Source organism: Ceratotherium simum, chromosome 6 (assembly GCF_057802395.1).
Source record: "Ceratotherium simum simum isolate JZ-2026a chromosome 6, ASM5780239v1, whole genome shotgun sequence".
Taxonomy (NCBI): Eukaryota; Metazoa; Chordata; class Mammalia; order Perissodactyla; family Rhinocerotidae; genus Ceratotherium; species Ceratotherium simum.
In genome coordinates this window covers 90,906,845-90,924,929 of record NC_141905.1, presented here as the reverse complement: position 1 = coordinate 90,924,929, position 18,085 = coordinate 90,906,845, and the positions used below count along the sequence as shown (strand labels likewise).

Below are 18,085 nucleotides of genomic sequence, written 5' to 3'. Positions count from 1 at the left end.
GATGGCAGGTCTAGGCACCGGTTATTGGGTCTAGAGTGAGAATTATTTGAAGCAGAGAGATTATAAAGACCTAGAGAAAATGAAAAATGAAATGACGGTGATGGGATTCTTTGCATTTATACTAACCAATACTAATAAACATTTACTTTCTAGTCAAACTGTAGAGTAAGAGAGAAATTTTGATCTATGTAAATTGATTGAAAGACGACTTAAACGGCCATGAGGAACCAGTCGCTGGTGACGGAATTCGTCCTGCAGGGCTTCTCAGAAGCACCACAGCTCCAGATTCTCTTCTTCATCCTCTTTCTCTCCCTCTACACTGTGGTGCTCTGTGGCAATTCCCTTATCATGGCAGCCATCACCTTCAGCTCTGAGCTTCACACCCCCATGTACTTCTTCCTGGTCAACTTGGCTGTAATGGATGTTATCTGTGCATGCACTGTGGTACCCAAGCTGCTTGACATCCTGGTGGCAGAGAAGAGAAGTATCTCTTATGTGGGCTGCATGGCCTAGATATACTTCCTGACATGGGCTCTAGGAGCAGAATTGCTGCTTTTCACAGCCATGGCCTATGACCGCTACGTGGCCATCTGCCAGCCACTGCACTATGGCTCCATGATGAGCCCCAAGGTGTGTGTGACTTTGGCTGGAGCAGTGTGGGGCATCAGTGTGCTTAGTGCTGGAGTCAATGCCTGCCTGATGTTACGACTGACCTTCTGTGGACCCAACCTGGTCAATCACTTCTTGTGTGAGATCCCCTCTCTGCTATTGCTCTCCTGTTCCTCCACATATGTGAATAATATGGCAATTATGGCTGACATATTCTTTGCAGTGTTGAATTTTCTGCTCACCATTGTGTCCTATGGCTTCATCATCTCCACCATTCAGAAGATTCAAACAGCTGAGGGGAAATGGCGAGCCTTCTCCACCTGCTCCTCTCACCTCATTGCTGTCACCTTGTACTACTCCACCATCATCTACACCTACATGAGCCCTGGCTCCAGCTGCTCCCCAGAGATGGGCAAGGTGGTGGCTGTGCTTTATTCCACTGTAAGCCCCGCCTTGAACCCTCTCATCTACACCCTGAGGAACAAGAATGTTAAGGCGGCCCTCAAGAAAGTCTTGATGCTCATGGTGGAAAAACTGTAAATTGGCAGTCTCTAAAGTTTGTGTTCTTTGTTGCTCCCTGACCACTGACCCTTATGAGATGTGTCCCACCTGTTATAAATATCCTCTTTCCATGGGGGCTGCCACTGACATTCTCAATACAGCTTTGTTGAGAAAACATTCCTCCACTGATTCCCTGTAGAATCTCAATGGGATTTGGCTTCAGCCCACTTTTACTAAACGTGCGGTGTTCCTGGAATATTACACATGGTAACATACAACAGATCATTGACTGACCTCTCAGATCCCTTGGACTGTACCCCAGCCCAGAGTCTCCATCTACTTCATGTTGACCTTCTTGCAGTGGGAGCCAGTGCAATTCCATCAAAAGTGTCCCTCTAAAGCTACCCAAATTTCTGCATAGACCAAATGGATCTTGGCCCCAAATCGCAGAGAAAGTCTCTCCTGTGATGGTTAAGTTTATGTGTCAACTTAACAGGGCTGAAGGATGCCCAGATATCTGGCAAAACATTATTTCTGGGTGTGTCTGTGAGGGTGTTTCCAGAAGAGATTAGCAATGCAATGGGTGAATGAACTGGGTAAAGAAGTCCAAATTCTCCAATGTAGGTGGGCATCATCTAATCCATTGAGTGTAAAGAAGACTAACCTTACCAATGGGGGTGGGCATCACTTAATCTATTCAGAGCCTGACTAGAATAAAAAGGTGGAGGAAGGGCAAATTTACTCTCTTTGGCTTTCAGACTCAGACTAATACTTACCCCATCATCCCCAGATCTCAGGCATTTGGGCTTAGACTGAATTAGACCATCAGCTCTCCTGGTTTTCCAGTTTGCAGATGGCAGATCATGGGACTTTTCAGCCTCCATAACTGCATAAGCCAATTCCGATAATCAATCTCCATACATATGTGTATATATGCATATTATATTGTGTAATATTATACATATATGTATATACATATATTTAATGACATATATTATGCATATGTGTATACATTTGTGCATTATATTAAGTATATAATATATATATTAACTGTCACAAGACCATATGTGTGTGTATCTCCTATTGGTTCTGTTTCTCTGGAGAACCCTAACGCATCTCCCTTCTCATCCAATGACTGCCTTGGAATTTCCTGATCCAGGGGTATGATAGGATCTTTATGACCCAAGACAAGACCCCCCCCACATTCGAGTCTTGTGTACACATTGCTCCTCCTGCATAGAACCCTCTCTGCCTGGTTAACTAGCACTCATTTTACATCTCAGCTGCATGTTATATCCTAAGTAATTCTTCCTTCACCAGACTGAATTGAATCCCTCTGTTATCTGCTCTCCTAGTGACTTCTGTTTCCCTCAGAGCTAATCACACAGTTGATTATTTGAGCAACATCTACCATACTGGGATTCATGATGGGAGGGTCTGTAGGTTTTGCTTATCATTGTATCCTCAGTAACAGAACAGGACATGGAACATAATAGGTGATGAATAAATGAAAAATAATGCACAGTACCAAACCACTTTGCATATCTGTTCAAGATGAAGATACACATACTCTGCTACTCAACAATTTCATTGCTAGGTGTTCTTGCATATGTACACAAGGACATGAGTTCATAATTGTTTGTTGTAAAAATTGACTCCAAATGGATTAAAGACTTGAATGTAAGACCTGAAACTGTGAAACTTCTAGAAGAAAACATAGGCAGTACGCTCTTCGACATCGGTCTTAGCAACATCTTTTCAAACACCATGTCTGACCGGGCAAGAGAAACAATAGAAAAAATAAACAAATGGGACTACATCAAACTAAAAATCTTCTGCACAGCAAAGGAAACCATCAACAAAATGAAAAGACAACCTAACAATTGGGAGAAGATATTTGCAAACCATACATCTGATAAGGGCTTAATCTCCAAAATATATAAAGAACTCATGCATCTCAACAACAAAAAAACTACCAACCCAATTAAAAAATGGGCAAAAGACCTGAACAGACATTTCTCCAAAGAAGATATACAGATGGCCAACAGACACATGAAAAGATGTTCAAAATCACTAACTATCAGGGAAATGCAAATCAAAACTACAATGAGATATCACCTCATGCCCGTCAGAATGGCTATAATTAACAAGACAGGAAACAACATGTGTTGGAGAGGATGTGGAGAGAAGGGAACTCTCATACACCGCTGGTGGGAGTGCAAACTGGTGCAGCCACTATGGAAAACTGTATGGAGATTCCTCAAAAAATCAGTGATAGAACTACCATATGATCCAGCTATTCCACTGCTGGGTATTTATCCAAAGGACTTGAAAACACCAATTTGTAAAGGTACATGCACCCCTGTGTTCATTGCAGCATTATTCACAATAGCCAAGACTTGGAAGCAACCTAAGTGCCCATCAAGGGACGAATGTATAAAGAAGCTGTGGTATATATACACAATGGAATACTACTCAGCCATAAGAAACAATGAAATCCAGCCATTTGTGACAACATGGATGGACATTGAGGGTATAATGCAAAGTGAAATAAGTCAGAGGGAGAAGGTCAAATACCGTATGATTTCCTTCATTAAGTAGTAGATAATGACAACAATAAACAAACACATAGGGACAGAGATTGGATTGGTGGTTGCCGGGGGGGAGGGGGGGAGGGAGGGGGGTGAAGGGAATGGTTCGGTACATGTGTGTGGTGATGGGTTGTAGTTGGTGTTTTGGTGGTGAACATGATGTAATCTGTGCAGAAGTGGAGGTGTAGTGATGTACACCTGAAATTTTTACAATGTTGTAAACCAATGTTACTGCAATAAACAAAAAATTAAAAAAAAAAAGAAATAGGGAAGAAAAAATACACATTTAATGCTTGTAGCTAAACATATCCATGCAAATATTTAAATATAGAGTTATTGGGGAGTATGAAGGGTCTTACATGTTTTTGAAAGAAAGGAGAGAAATAATTACTTGATAGATGTAAAATAAAGGATTGTTGCAAGAACAGAAAATATTACAAGAGAAGGCATAATATGGGAAAACCACAGAAAAATTGGCTTAGATGAAATTAAAAATGTTTGCATTAGTAAAATTTAAAAATTTTCATCACATTCTTGATATATAATAATATTTTTTAAAATTACGGATCTAGAATCAGAATATCTAGATCAAAAGCAATAAGTGTAATCCAATTCAATTCTACAATAAACAGGTTAAAGATTGGACCTACATGTACTAATGGAATAAATATTGGAAGCCTTTTAAAAAAAAAAAAGAATTGTTTATTGCATCTCTTTGTGTAGTAGAAAAAGTGGAAACCACCTAACTGCCCATCAGTAAGAAAATGAATAAGTAAGCCATGGATTCATCACACATGGATTATCATGCTGGATTTTCACATCTATGTGGACCTACAGCAAAAACATAATGTCATGGAAGAAAAGCAAGTTGAAAATGGATGTGCATAGGTGGTGAGCATTGTCATATTTATACAAACACTGAAATAATATGTCATATGGTTTATTGTAATAAATGTAATGGAAATGGTGCACACAGTCTTCAGAGCAGTGGTTTCTCTAGGGATGCAGAGAGGGAAAAGAAATCAAAGGTGGAAATGAGTTGTATCTGTGTTGTTTTATTTCTTACACAGAGACAGACAGCAAACATGGCAAGAAGTCAGTACCTAGTTACATGCATATGTTTGAAACTTCACATGATTGAAAACTAAAAATAAACAAGGAATCACCTGGAATGCTCATCAACACTGAATAAATCAGAGTCTGCATTTTAACAGGCTCCTGGGTGAGTCTTATGTAAACTGAAGCATGAGAGCCCCAATCCAGGGAAAAAGCAAGACTTTCCTCCTCCTCCACTACACACCCCATCAGGGGTCTGATGCGAGTTCTCCCTCAACTCAGAGAAACCTATAGGCTCCCTCAAATAAATTCCTCTGTTTAGCAGATGGTTTTGGATTTTCACTCATCAGAATAGAATGCACATATCCTGTTTGTTTAAAGAAAAGTCAGTGTCATGATCTGAGTTTTTAGAGGTACCTTTTTAGTAAGTGTGGGTAGCTCAGCTGGCTAGGGAACCAGACCACATTGTGTTCCCCCAGATCACCCCATTTGCTCTCAATGGTCTGTAGGCAGAGCACATTTCTCACACCCGTGGGTCACCTCACCACTATATGGTTTAGCCACGGGCAGTTCCCAGTGGCTCCACGAAAGTTAGTCCTCACTACTGTGGGAGTGACACCACATAGCATGTGTGTCCCCATGCCACTGGATCCGAATGCATCGTTGGCAGTATGGTTAATCTGTGGGAAGGTTGTAGAGAACCACAGGCTGCTTTGGATGTAACACAATCCTTGAAAGCTGAAAGTAATATTGCTGGGAAAAGATTTCTTCTGAACTCTATCAAAATATTAATCACAGGAATGTTTCCAACCATCCATCCCGCATCTGAGTTTCCATCATTCTTACCTTGCCTGACTCCAAAAGAGACTTGAATAGGCTAAAGTAGGTTATGTGGCATTAGTAGTTTGTGAGTTGGCAGCAGTGAGATGGTTTCAGTAAATTGGTTCCCCTGGGCCACTTAAATTCATCTCCCAATTTTGCAGGTACTTTGTAATATTTCCAAATCATAGCTGATTTTCCACACAAACGTATGAAGATATCTAATGGAATGTATCATCTGAATGGTTTAGGACAGGGAAGTAAATGATGTGATTACAATTAGCCCTCAATTATTTTTTTCCAATTCTTCCTTTATATAAGAAGGTGTATGTATTTGTTATCATTGCAAAATTTTACATAAGGAGAGGAGAAACAACTCAACCAGATCCTTCTTCCTCCCTGGATCCACCCTCCTCCCCTCACACACACACCTCATTTCTATCCCCAGATTAATCCCTGTTGTTTCTTTTGCATTATTCCAAAAAATTTTTGTTATGCATTCTTAAATAAATGTTGGATATCTGCTTGTAGCAACATTTATATATTGTGACAATTTTTTATTTGTAATGTAGTTTTCTTTACCTAGGTATTTATTGATGGAGATTTAGATTATTTCATTTTTCTGTTATAAAAATGCTACACTGAATATTCTTATAAATATTTGAGCCCTCTGAGTATTTATGCAGAAAACAGTGTGGGAAGTGGGCTTGATGATGAAAAGATATTTATAAAAACTACCAAGTCCCTCCTTAAAAACAAAATGCAAACAACATAGAAATGTATTAATGTTCCCATAGCTTCATCAAAATTTCCAATCTAAACGTGAAATTTTTATGTCATTGTTGTTGTAATTTACATTTCCATGAATGTTAGTGGTGTTGGCACTCTTTTTAGGAATTCACTCGTCATTTCTCTTCTATGATATATGTTTTTCCATCTTTATGATTTACAGAGGCCTTACATATTCAGGGGAGAACGTGAAAGGCTATATGTTAGATATGAAGCAGAGTTAGCTGTAAAACAAAGGCTGCTCTAGACAACTCCAAAATTACTTAAAATAATCTTAAAAGTAACAAACAAATCAGCAAGTCCACCGAGTTCCTGCCGGAAAAAACCTAACACACTTAAAGAAATAATAGAAAAGCAAGCAGTGGGCAACATAAAATCATGATAAAATCAAAATGGATGTCCAGCATCCATTCAAGAATTACTAGACAAGTGAAAGAGCAGAAAAAAGTGTAACATAGCCAGGAGAAAACCAGTCAACAGACTCAGAAATGATACAGGTGATGGAATTAGTGAATAACGCCATTAAAAAAGCTGTTGTAAATATGTTCCATATGCTAAATAAAAATATAAACATAATTGAAGAGAAAAATTAAAGATTTAATAAAAAACCAAATAGATGTTCTAGAGATGAAAAACACTGTATCTGAAATGGAAAGTTCACTGATGGGAGTAACAATAGACTGGAAGCCGTGGAAGAAAAGGTCAGTGAATTTGAAGACTCAGCAATAGAATCCATCTAAAATTAGACTAAAGTATTAGACTGAAAAGTGAACATCTAGGGTGAACTCTGAGAGAATATTAAGCAATCTAAGATATATGTAATGGGATTCTCACAAAGGGAGGAGTTAGAAACAAAAAAATTTTGATTAAAAAATTCATAAATTTTCTAGATGCAAAAGTCTTAATAACTCCAAGCACCATAAACACACATAAAAACAACATCAAGATTCATCATAATCACATTTTTGACAATGAACCTTAAGAGAAATTGAAGGAGGGTGAAAATACATATAAGAAACTAAGATAAAAATTACAGCATATTTCTTGACAGAACTTATGTAAGCCAGAAGACAATGAAACAATAACTTTAAAATGCTGAAAGAAAAAAATGTCAACCTAGAATTCTATATCCAGCTGTACTGTGGTCACATTAGGAAATATACACAGAAGTATCTGGGGGTAAGTAAACAGCTATAGCATATATAAGAAACCCTTAAATTATTCAGAAGAAAATGAATTGTGTGTGTGAGTGTTTTCTATCAAATATTTAAGGAACCAATAACACAAATTCTACAAAAGATTTTCCAGGAAAAAGAAAAGACTGGTACGTTCCTGACATTTGAAAAGGCTAGCATTACCCTGATGCCCAAAAGAGACAACGAAGACAATATAAAGAAAGAAAATGACATATCAAAACCCTCCACAAAATATTAGCAAATTGAATCCAATAATATATGAAGGATAAACATCATGTCAGTTGAAGCTTAGCCTAGGAATGCAAGGCTGGCTCAATGTTTCAAAATCAATCAATATAGTTCACACTATCAACACACTAAAAAAAGCGTATTATCTGATGAGATGTAGGAAAAAACATTTTAAAAAATTTAACATGCATCAACAATAAATATTCTAGGCAAAACAGGAATTTAGAAAAACTGCCTCAAACTGATAACGGGGTATCCACAAAAAAGGTATAGCTCACACTGTATTTAGGGGTGAAAGACTGAATGCTTTCCCTCTCAGATCATAAACGAGACAAAGATATTCACTCTCATCACTCCTACTCAACATCTAATTGGAAATACTAGCCAATGTGATAAGACAAAGAAAGTTATTGTCACAGGCATAGAGATATGTGAGGAAGAAATAAACTATTTCACTCCACACAAACGTGATCATCTATGTAGAAAAAAAACAAAGAATCTACAAAAAGCCACTACATTTATTAACCAGTTTAACAAGGTCACAGAATACAAGTTCACAATACAAAAATCAATTGCATTTCTATATAAAAGCTATGAAACCATTAGAAATTAAAAATTTTAAGGAACCATTTGCAATAGCACCAAAAAGCAGGAAATACTTATATATAAGTATAACAAAATATGGGCAAAATTTGTATGCTGAAAACAAAAAGTTTGACAAGAGAAATCAAAGACAACCTATAAAAAAGAAGAGATAAGGGCCAGCTCTGTGGTGTAGCAGTTAAGTGCACGTGCTCCTCTGTGGCGGCCTGGGGTTCACAGGTTTGGATCCTGGGCATGCACAGATGCACCACCTGTCAAGCCATGCTGTGGCAGCATCCCATATAAAGTAGAGGAAGGTGGGGCACGGATGTTAGCCCAGGGCCAATCTTCCTCAGCAAAAAGAAGAGGATTGCCATCAGATGTTAGCTCAGGGCTAATCTTCCTCACCAAAAAAAAAAAAAAGAAGAGACATACCAGGTTAATGGACTGGAAAACTTGACAGGTAGAAAATATTTGCAAAATATATTTCTGATAAGGACTTGTGTCCAGAATATACAAAGAACACTTAAAATTCAACAATAAAAATAACAAACACCCAATTTTTAAAATAGCAAAAGACACTAAACCAAAGATGAAATTCAGATGGCAAATAAGCGCATAAATGGAATGGCAACATCATTAGTCATTAGGAAATTGCAAATTAAAACTATTAGCATGTCTAAAATTTAAAAGACTAACAATAGCGAGTATTTAGTGAGGATGCAGAGGAAGTAAAATTCTCATGCACTGCTGATCAGAGTATAAAATGGTAGAAACGCTGTCCACCAACAGACACATTCATCAACAAATTGTGATACAGCCAAACAATGTAATGCTTCTGTCGTTAAGAAGTGCTGACACATGCTAAAATATAGACGGATCTCAAAACAATTATGCTCAGCAAAACAGCCAAACCAAAAAAGAGTATATACATTTTTATAAAATTATATAAAAGCAAACTAATCTCTAGTGATAGAAAGCATATCAGTGGTTACATGGAGTGGGGAGGGGATTCGGGGAGGAGGTTCAGGGATGGATGGGAAGAAGATCTACAAAGAGCAATGAGGAAACTTTGGGGTGATGGAGATGTACACTGCATGGGCTATGGTTTCATAGAGACATATTTACATCAAAACTTATCAAATTTGACACTTTAAATGTGTGCAATTTATATTATGTCAATTATGCCTCAATACCACTGCTTCAAAAAGAGATCTTGGACCTCAAACTAGGACTAAAGTTCTAAATTTATAAAACTTCTGGAAGTAAAGTTAGGAGAAAATCTTCACAACCTTGAGGTAGGCATAGATTTCTTTTTTTTTTTTTTTTGTGAGGAAGATCAGCGCTGAGCTAACATCCACACCAATCCTCCTCTTTTTTGCTGAGGAAGACTGGCCCTGGGCTAACATCTGTGCCCATCTTCCTCCACTTTATATGGGACGCCACCACAGCATGGCCTGACAAGCGGTGCATCAGTGCGTGCCCGGGATCCGAACCCGGGCCGCCAGCAGTGAAGTGCGCACACTTAACCGCTAGGCCGTGGGGCCAGCCCCAGCATAGATTTCTTAAGGCACAAAAAGCACTAATTATAAGGGAAAAAAATAAAAGACAAATTAGACTTCATCCAATACAAAAATTTCTGCTCCTCAGAAGAAGCTTTTAAGAAATCAAAAAGGCAAGGCATAAATTTGGAGAAGCAAGTTGTATATCTACAAATGTATCATATTTTCTCTCAATCTGTATTTGACAAAGGACTTCTTTCCTGAATCCATACAGGTCTTCTACATCTCAATAATATGGCAAATGGCCCTCATGGAAAAATATTATTTGAACAGACACTTCATAGAAAAAAATATACACTTAGTCAATAAACGCAAGGAAAGTGCCCCTCATTCATCAGAGAAAGGCAAAGGATTCTAGAATGGGACCATCAGTTAGGAAAACAGTCTCACAGCTCACCACCTTAACGACCCAGCTGTGCCATTTCTAAGTGTTCATCCAAGTGAAATAAAAACATATATCAATGCCAATAAAAAGACTGTCTAAAAACATTCATAGCAACTTTATTCATGCAGGTTTAAAACTGGAAGCAGGCCAAATGTGTGCCAATAGGTAAACGGATTTTTTGAAAATCATGGTATGTCCATACAATGAAATACTACTTTCAAGAAAAATGAACACACTACTACTACTTACAGAAACATGGATTAATCTCAAAGACGTTGTTTTATTCAAAAAAAAAAAAGCTGTACACAAAAGAGCGTATACTGCATGATTCCATTTATATGAAATTCCAGGAGAGGCCAAACTGCTAGAAGAGTTTAGAAATAAATACAGCAGTGCTGGGGCAGGAAGTAGGGGGCTGGGGGCAAAACTGAGAGCCAAGGACACAGGAAAACACTCTGGATCGACAGAGCTTCCCTCTCGGGATCGAGGTGGTGGTTACACTGTGGATAGAACAATCACAATTATAACCTGTGAACTTTAATGTTAATTATATCTCAATAAAGTTGATTTAAAAATCCTCACTAAACAGAAAAGAGCACTGAATAATATGCAAATTTTGTCAAAACACATGCATATGGATAACAATTATGGAATTTGCGGTAAAATCCAGCAAGGACAAACTCTGCAAATTTTGTCTACAGAGTTTCAAAACTAGAAGGTAAAATGGAAGTTCTAAAGGAACATTTTAAAGGAAATTTAAGTGATTTATTGAATTGCTTAAATGTAGGCAAATAATAAGATACATAAAAGGGTACCAAAACTCTCTAGGGATATATCCCTATTACCGTGTATGAGTGTCACGTGATGTGTTGTTGGTAGAATGCAAAAACCAAGACCAAAGAGCCTCAGCTGACCTGGTCTGAAAGTAGGAAACCTTCCACTCAGGGACATGGAAGTTGTAACAGTGATGCACTGAGGGCGAATGGGGGGGAGGGGAGGGGAGGGTCTCCAGGGAAGGGCTGGGCTTGCCCCAGCTAGCGAGGCTCTGCTCGCCCGAGTCTCTCCTCAACACCTAATTGGTAGGAAGCTTTGGTCATGAACCCTCAAGCCACACTTGATGGTGTGGCTTTCTGAGAGCTTTCTCCTCCAGTTTGCCTCCCCAGGGTCCCTGGGACAAACACCCACCCCTGTCTTGGAAACGCAGAGGTTCACTTGAAGGCCAGTTGAACCTCAGCCAAGAGATCCAGTCAGGAGGACATTGGAGACTCACTTCATGCAGGACAGACAGCGTCAGTGGTCACCACAGTGCTTACTTTGGCTGGAGCCGCCTTCCAGAGCATCCACTGAGGCCGCTGTGAGTGGACAGAGGTGAGAGAAGCATGGCTGTTCCACCCTCTGAATCGCTGGGAGAGCAGTTATTTCAGCCCATGGAATGCCACGTGGAGCTATGGCCCATATTCCAGGTGAACGAACACTTCTTGGAAGGGATTGAGCAAAGATAAGGATATGGTAGAAAAGTTTTGGTTTTATGTTCCATTATGTAAAAAGTATAGTATCAAACTTTTTTTCACATGAGTTTATTCATATCTGTTATTTTTACTCTTTATTCAGAACCTAGTTTTCTCACTCACCCACCTTACCAACAATATTACTTTGAAATGAAACAAATTAAACTTTGAAGAATCTAAGATCCAAATCCATGACTAGACAAGACTTGGGGGTCCTCTCACTCAGCCACTGCCTCCAGAGAGAATCCTGAGAAACCATCACAGGCAGCAGCCCGTAACCCTCATCAACAGACCTGCACTTGGGAGCAGAAAGTGACTGACAGCTCCCAGTTCAAGGAAAATGTTGACCGTCGTATCCATGCTGGCCAGGCCCCGTCTTAGCCGAGTCGGCACCTGGATGACAGGAAGTCACCTAAATAAAGTGTCATTGCCATGTGACCCTAAAGTCAGTCAGAACAGAAGTTGAGAGAGAAAGTACAGAGGGGCAGGGACGCGTGGTAAGAGGCTGTGGGTGTAGGTGGTGCCTCCAAAAACATGCTCAGCATGCACTGAGTTCCCACCTTGGGGCCCGTGGGCTGAGGGAGGCATCTCAGTCTGTGGCACCGTGTGGGCAGCCCACGCTCTGGCCGGGTCTCAGCTCTCACAGGTGTGGGAGTCAGCCCTGCTGAGGTCACTTTCCTCCTCGCTGCCTGGGAGCTGTTGGGAGGCTGCTCCAAGCCCTCGTGAAAACCCTGCCTCATTTCTAGACCTCCAGCGTCCTGTCACACACGGGGCAGCCTCAGCAGCTCTACTCCTTGACCTTCTCTAACAAACATTTTAGAGCCCAAGATCTGCTCCCGAAGAACAGCCTGGACCAGTGGCAAGGGCCTCGGTGTGGATCCAGCCAACACTTTTCCCGGCCGTTTGTGTGGTTGGGGTAGGGGCACATGATTTATTCCCTCTGGATGTTGGTTCCCATGACTGAAACAGAGGAATAAAAATACTTACCAGTTGAGCCAGCAGGGAAGAGAGGCTTCAAAATAGTCTTTGCTCAGGCCAACGGACAGGAATCTGACCAATTATTGATTTATTGTTTTTTAAAAAGGGCCATTCAGATCTTATCAGTAATGTGTGTAAAATGTCATACAGAAACTTTGTGGATTTTGAAAGGTGGATCAGCCAAGGCAAGGCAGCCTCAGGAGGCCAGGTCCAGGCAATGGTGTGGCCAGTGCCCATCAGGGTGAGGCTCCCAATTTGTCCTTCCACCTGTGATGGAGCTTCCACAAGAAGCCTGGAAAAACGGAGGCACCCTCCTTACTGCACTGCAGGGGAGTCCTCTTGTCCCTATACCAGCATGTCAACTATCATCTCTTGGCTAAGGTAATAAAGGCAAGGTACTATATTTTCCTCTGTAATTACTAAATACTCTGTAGAGGATACGAGGAGACTATGTAAAAGTCCGCACAGTTTTAGCAATGTTTGATGATGTGCAATTCCTTTTGCCTACTACACCCATTAGCTGTGTCTACTTGAGGGACAAGCTTTCTCTTCTTTCCAATTAATCAATCAATGTAAATACGGACTCATGGAATCTTACTCAGTGGAGTTTAGTTCTTTACTGTCATTATTTATTTTGATTCTCAAACTGGTTCGGATTTCACCAGTAGGAGCCCCTTCAAGCTGGCTCTGTCTCCTGTTGACATATAGTCATTGTTCTTTGGGCAATTTATTACTTTATGGCACAAAAAAGATATTCTGAGCTCATCTTGTACTTTCCTTGCCCCAGTCCTGGAGTCAGCCCTGGTTCCTTCTCCTGGAGACGGATATTTAGGGACAAAGTTTGGAGGCTCACTGCTACTGCCTGTCCTCACTTCTAAGTTTTCTCAGTGGACAGAAGTAGAAAAGGTATGTTTGTGAGTGTGGATGTCGTATGTAGACACACACCCACACTTATTCCTGTATCCATCTCTCCATTAAAACCTGAATTCACTTGAGAGTGGTGATGGCTTCACAGGTAGACACATCAGTGAAAAGTTACCAAATTATACGTCAACAGAGCTGTTTCAAACACCAGAGTTGGTTCTGCTGTCTCCAATTCCAGTACAACACCGGGAGGTCATTCCAGGGTTCCCCTGTCCAGACGGCGACCCCCTTCCCAGCAGTGGCTCCCACTACTCTCCATAGTTACCCATGTGCTCAACCTGGGACCCATGGAAAGTGGTTTCAGAATGGATAACCCAGCCATTGTGAAAAGCAAACTTAATAACTAGATTTTAGTCTTTCTTTGTAGTTTTTAAGGAAATTACATTACCATCAGGCCAGTGTGCACCGAAGCATTGATGGCGCACACAGCCCACACGCCCACGGCCAGCGCCCTGCACAGCAGCAGGCTCATCCTGGAGCTGTAGTGCAGTGGGTGGCAGATGGCCACGTAGCGGTCATAGGCCATGACCGTGAGCAGCAGCAGCTCAGAAGACCCAGACCAGATGAGGAAGAAGAGCTGGGCCATGCACCCTGAGAAAGAGATGGTGTTTTTGTCAGAGGCCAGGCCCGCCAGCGCCTTGGGCAGCACAGATGAGGTGCAGACGACGTCCATGGTGGCCAGGTGGCTCAGGAAAAAGTACATGGGGCTGTGGAGGCTAGTGCTGCAGCTGACCACAGCAATGATCACAGCGTTTCCCATGAATGCAATGGCATAGAGGGAGAGGATGCAGCCAAAAAGGGGCATCCGCAGCCCAGGGTGCTCAGAGAAGCCCTGCAGCACGAACGCCGTCACCAGCGTCTGGTTGGACCTCGCCCCCCAGCTGGGAGGGGTCCCCACATGCCACTCCATATGTTTTCAGTTCTCTGGAAGAGATCATAGGACACTCAAATTAGACTCCTTCCTGTGGGTGACCGTCCTAGAACTTAGCCTGGTCCCAGAAAGGGAGGGAGTGACCTCTACTTCTTCACAGGAGTCCGTTTATTCCTTAACCTCCACCCCAACACTCTTCTGAAAGCCACATAGCCTTCACTTACTTTTCCTTTTATTTTCTACCTTGAAAAACCTTGTCATCAGGATTAATAATAGGCCTAAAAGAAAAAGGTAAAAATTTAAAATTTCTATAAGTTAGCCTAAGATAATATTTTGCCACCTGGGACTAGCCAAAATTTCTTACACAGAACACAAAAGCACTAATAATAAACAATTCATTGATAAATCAAAATCAAAAACTTCTGCTCATCCAAAAAAACACACTATTACAAAATGAAGAGGCAAGCCACAATGGGGAGGAAACATAGAGCTGACAAAGAACTTAGACACAGACTATATAAAAATCTCCTATACATGAAAAAAAGTCAAAAAGCTCAAGACATAGCTGGTGAAAGACTAAACAGATCCCTCACAAGACAAGACATACAGATGGCCAACGGCACATAAAAATGTTCTCAACAATGTAAGCTATCAGGGAAATACAGATTAAAATCATAATGAGATAAACATTTAAAAAAACCCACAGAATGCAGGAAGGTTGGTCAGCATATGGAACCATCAAAATTCATATTGTTAGCAGTGAGATAAAATTATACATCACTTTGGAAAACAGTTTCTAGACACTGACGTACACCTACCCTATGCCTCAGTAACTGCTCCCAGGTATCCACCAAAGGAAAATGAAAAGACATGTCCTTGAGAAGTTTTGATTGAGAATATTAATTGCAGCTTTACTCATAATAGCCCAAATCTGGAAACTATCCAAATATCCATCAACAGAAAATGGATTAACAAATTGAGGGGTATTCATAAAATTGAACATTGCCACAGAAGGGGTTGAACTAAACACACAACAACATCGATGAATCTCAAAACATAAGGGTATGCAAAATAAGCCAGTCTCAAAGAGAATGTAATGCGTGCCTCCGTTTGTATGAAGTTCTGGAAAGGCAAACTGGATCTATGATAGAAAAAAGGAAATCTGCGATTGCCTCTGAGGACATGCACCGGTGGGGACCGACCGAGAAGGAGCAGGAGGAAACTTCTGGGGTCACGAAAATGTGGTAGAGGTGAGCTACTTAGGTGTACACATTTGTCAAAACACGCCCAACAGTTCTCATAAGATGCACGCATTTCTTTCTATGTAATTTCCTTAAAAACTGCAAAGAAAGACTAAAATCTAGTTATTAAGTTTGCTTTTCACAATGGCTGGGTTATCCATTCTGAAACCACTTTCCATGGGTCCCAGGTTGAGCACATGGGTAACTATGGAGAGTAGTGGGAGCCACTGCTGGGAAGGGGGTCGCCGTCTGGACAGGGGAACCCTGGAATGACCTCCTGGTGTTGTACTGGAATTGGAGACAGCAGAACCAACTCTGGTGTTTGAAACAGCTCTGTTGAGGTATAATTTGGTAACTTTTCACTGATGTGTCTACCTGTGAAGCCATCACCACTCTCAAGTGAATTCAGGTTTAATGGAGAGATGGATACAGGAATAAGTGTGGGTGTGTGTCTACATACGACATCCACACTCACAAACATACCTTTTCTACTTCTGTCCACTGAGAAAACTTAGAAGTGAGGACAGGCAGTAGCAGTGAGCCTCCAAACTTTGTCCCTAAATATCCGTCTCCAGGAGAAGGAACCAGGGCTGACTCCAGGACTGGGGCAAGGAAAGTACAAGATGAGCTCAGAATATCTTTTTTGTGCCATAAAGTAATAAATTGCCCAAAGAACAATGACTATATGTCAACAGGAGACAGAGCCAGCTTGAAGGGGCTCCTACTGATGAAATCCGAACCAGTTTGAGAATCAAAATAAATAATGACAGTAAAGAACTAAACTCCACTGAGTAAGATTCCATGAGTCCGTATTTACATTGATTGATTAATTGGAAAGAAGAGAAAGCTTGTCCCTCAAGTAGACACAGCTAATGGGTGTAGTAGGCAAAAGGCCGTGTGAGGTCCAGGTGGAACAGGGAATAGGCCGTGTGAGGTCCAGGTAGGACAGGGGACAGGCCATGTGAGGTCCAGGTAGAATGGGTGACAGGCCGTGTGAGGTCTTTCTGCGGCCCCAACGTCATCACACACTTCTTCTGCGAGATCCCCCCGCTCCTGCTGCTCTCCTGCAGCTCCACACTCGTGAACCGCATCATGACTCTCCTGGCTGATGCCTTCTTTGCAGTCATGACCTTCCTGCTCACCCTGGCATCCTACGGCTGCATCATCACCAGCATCCTGCGCATCCGCTCAGTGGAGGGCAAGCAGCGGGCCTTCTCCACCTGCTCCTCCCACCTGATGGTGGTCTCTGTGTACTACTCGGCTGTGTTGTATGCCTACATCAGCCCAGCCTCCAGCTATGGCCCTGAGAGAAACAAAGTGTCTGGAGTGCTGTACATGGCACTGAGCCCCACTCTGAACCCCATCATCTACTCTCTGAGGAACAGGGAGGTCAAGCACGCCCTGAGGACGCTCACCTCACTTCTCAGACGTTAATGGCGATGTGCAAGTCCTCTTCCAGCCTGGGCTCCCTACGCCTGCCCCCTGAAACCAGCCTTGGAGAGTGAGACCTGGCTTCCACACTTTCTGTGCTTCTACCCTCGGGTGTGGGTGCCGGCCTCAGCTGCAGAGCCATGGCCCAGGTCCTGGTAGGTGCTCTTCCTGCATCCCAGTAAACGTGTCGTCAGCTGGGTGACCCCCATGAATCTGACCTTAGAACAGCCCCAAGGCCTTTCTCAACCCAGCTCTTCTTTAGCTGTCATGACCTTCCACACTCCCCTTGCTCCAGCTGAGATGGCCACCAGCTGTATCTGCCTCTCCCTGTCCCCACAGCCACACTCACCTGCTATGGTCTGTGTCCAGAGCCTCCTCCCTCAGTACATAGTCAACCCCGTTCTTCAAGCCTGCTCACATGCCACCACCGTCAAAGGCTTCCTTCATCTTCTAGCCAAAAATAGCCCCTCACTCCGCCTCCTAGGCTGGTCACCTGGACCTCACACAGTGTGTTCTCCCTTCTACCTGGACCTCACATGGCCTGTCCCCTGTTCCGCCTGGACCTCACACGGCCTGTCCCCTGTCCTACCTGGACCTCACGTGGTCTGTCCTTTCTCCTACCTGGACCCCATATGGCCTGTCCCCTGTCCTACCTGGACCTCACACGGCCTGTCCCCTGTCCTACCTGGACCTCACACGGCCTGTTCCCTGTTCCACCTGGACCTCACACAGCCTGTCCCTTGTCCTACCTGGACCTCACATGGCCTGTCTCTGTCCTACATGGACCTCACACGGCCTGTCACCCATTCTACCT

At 42.1% G+C, this 18,085-nt stretch overlaps 1 protein-coding gene across 1 annotated transcript; it reads left to right on the top strand.

The window, feature by feature from the left end:
- The first annotated feature begins 219 nt into the window (after positions 1-219).
- LOC101393162 (olfactory receptor 13A1-like) lies at positions 220-17,274 on the top strand. The gene is given in 2 exon segments (XM_087432993.1): positions 220-718; positions 16,829-17,274. Coding segments are annotated over 2 exon segments (945 nt in total).
- The last annotated feature ends 811 nt before the right edge of the window (positions 17,275-18,085 follow it).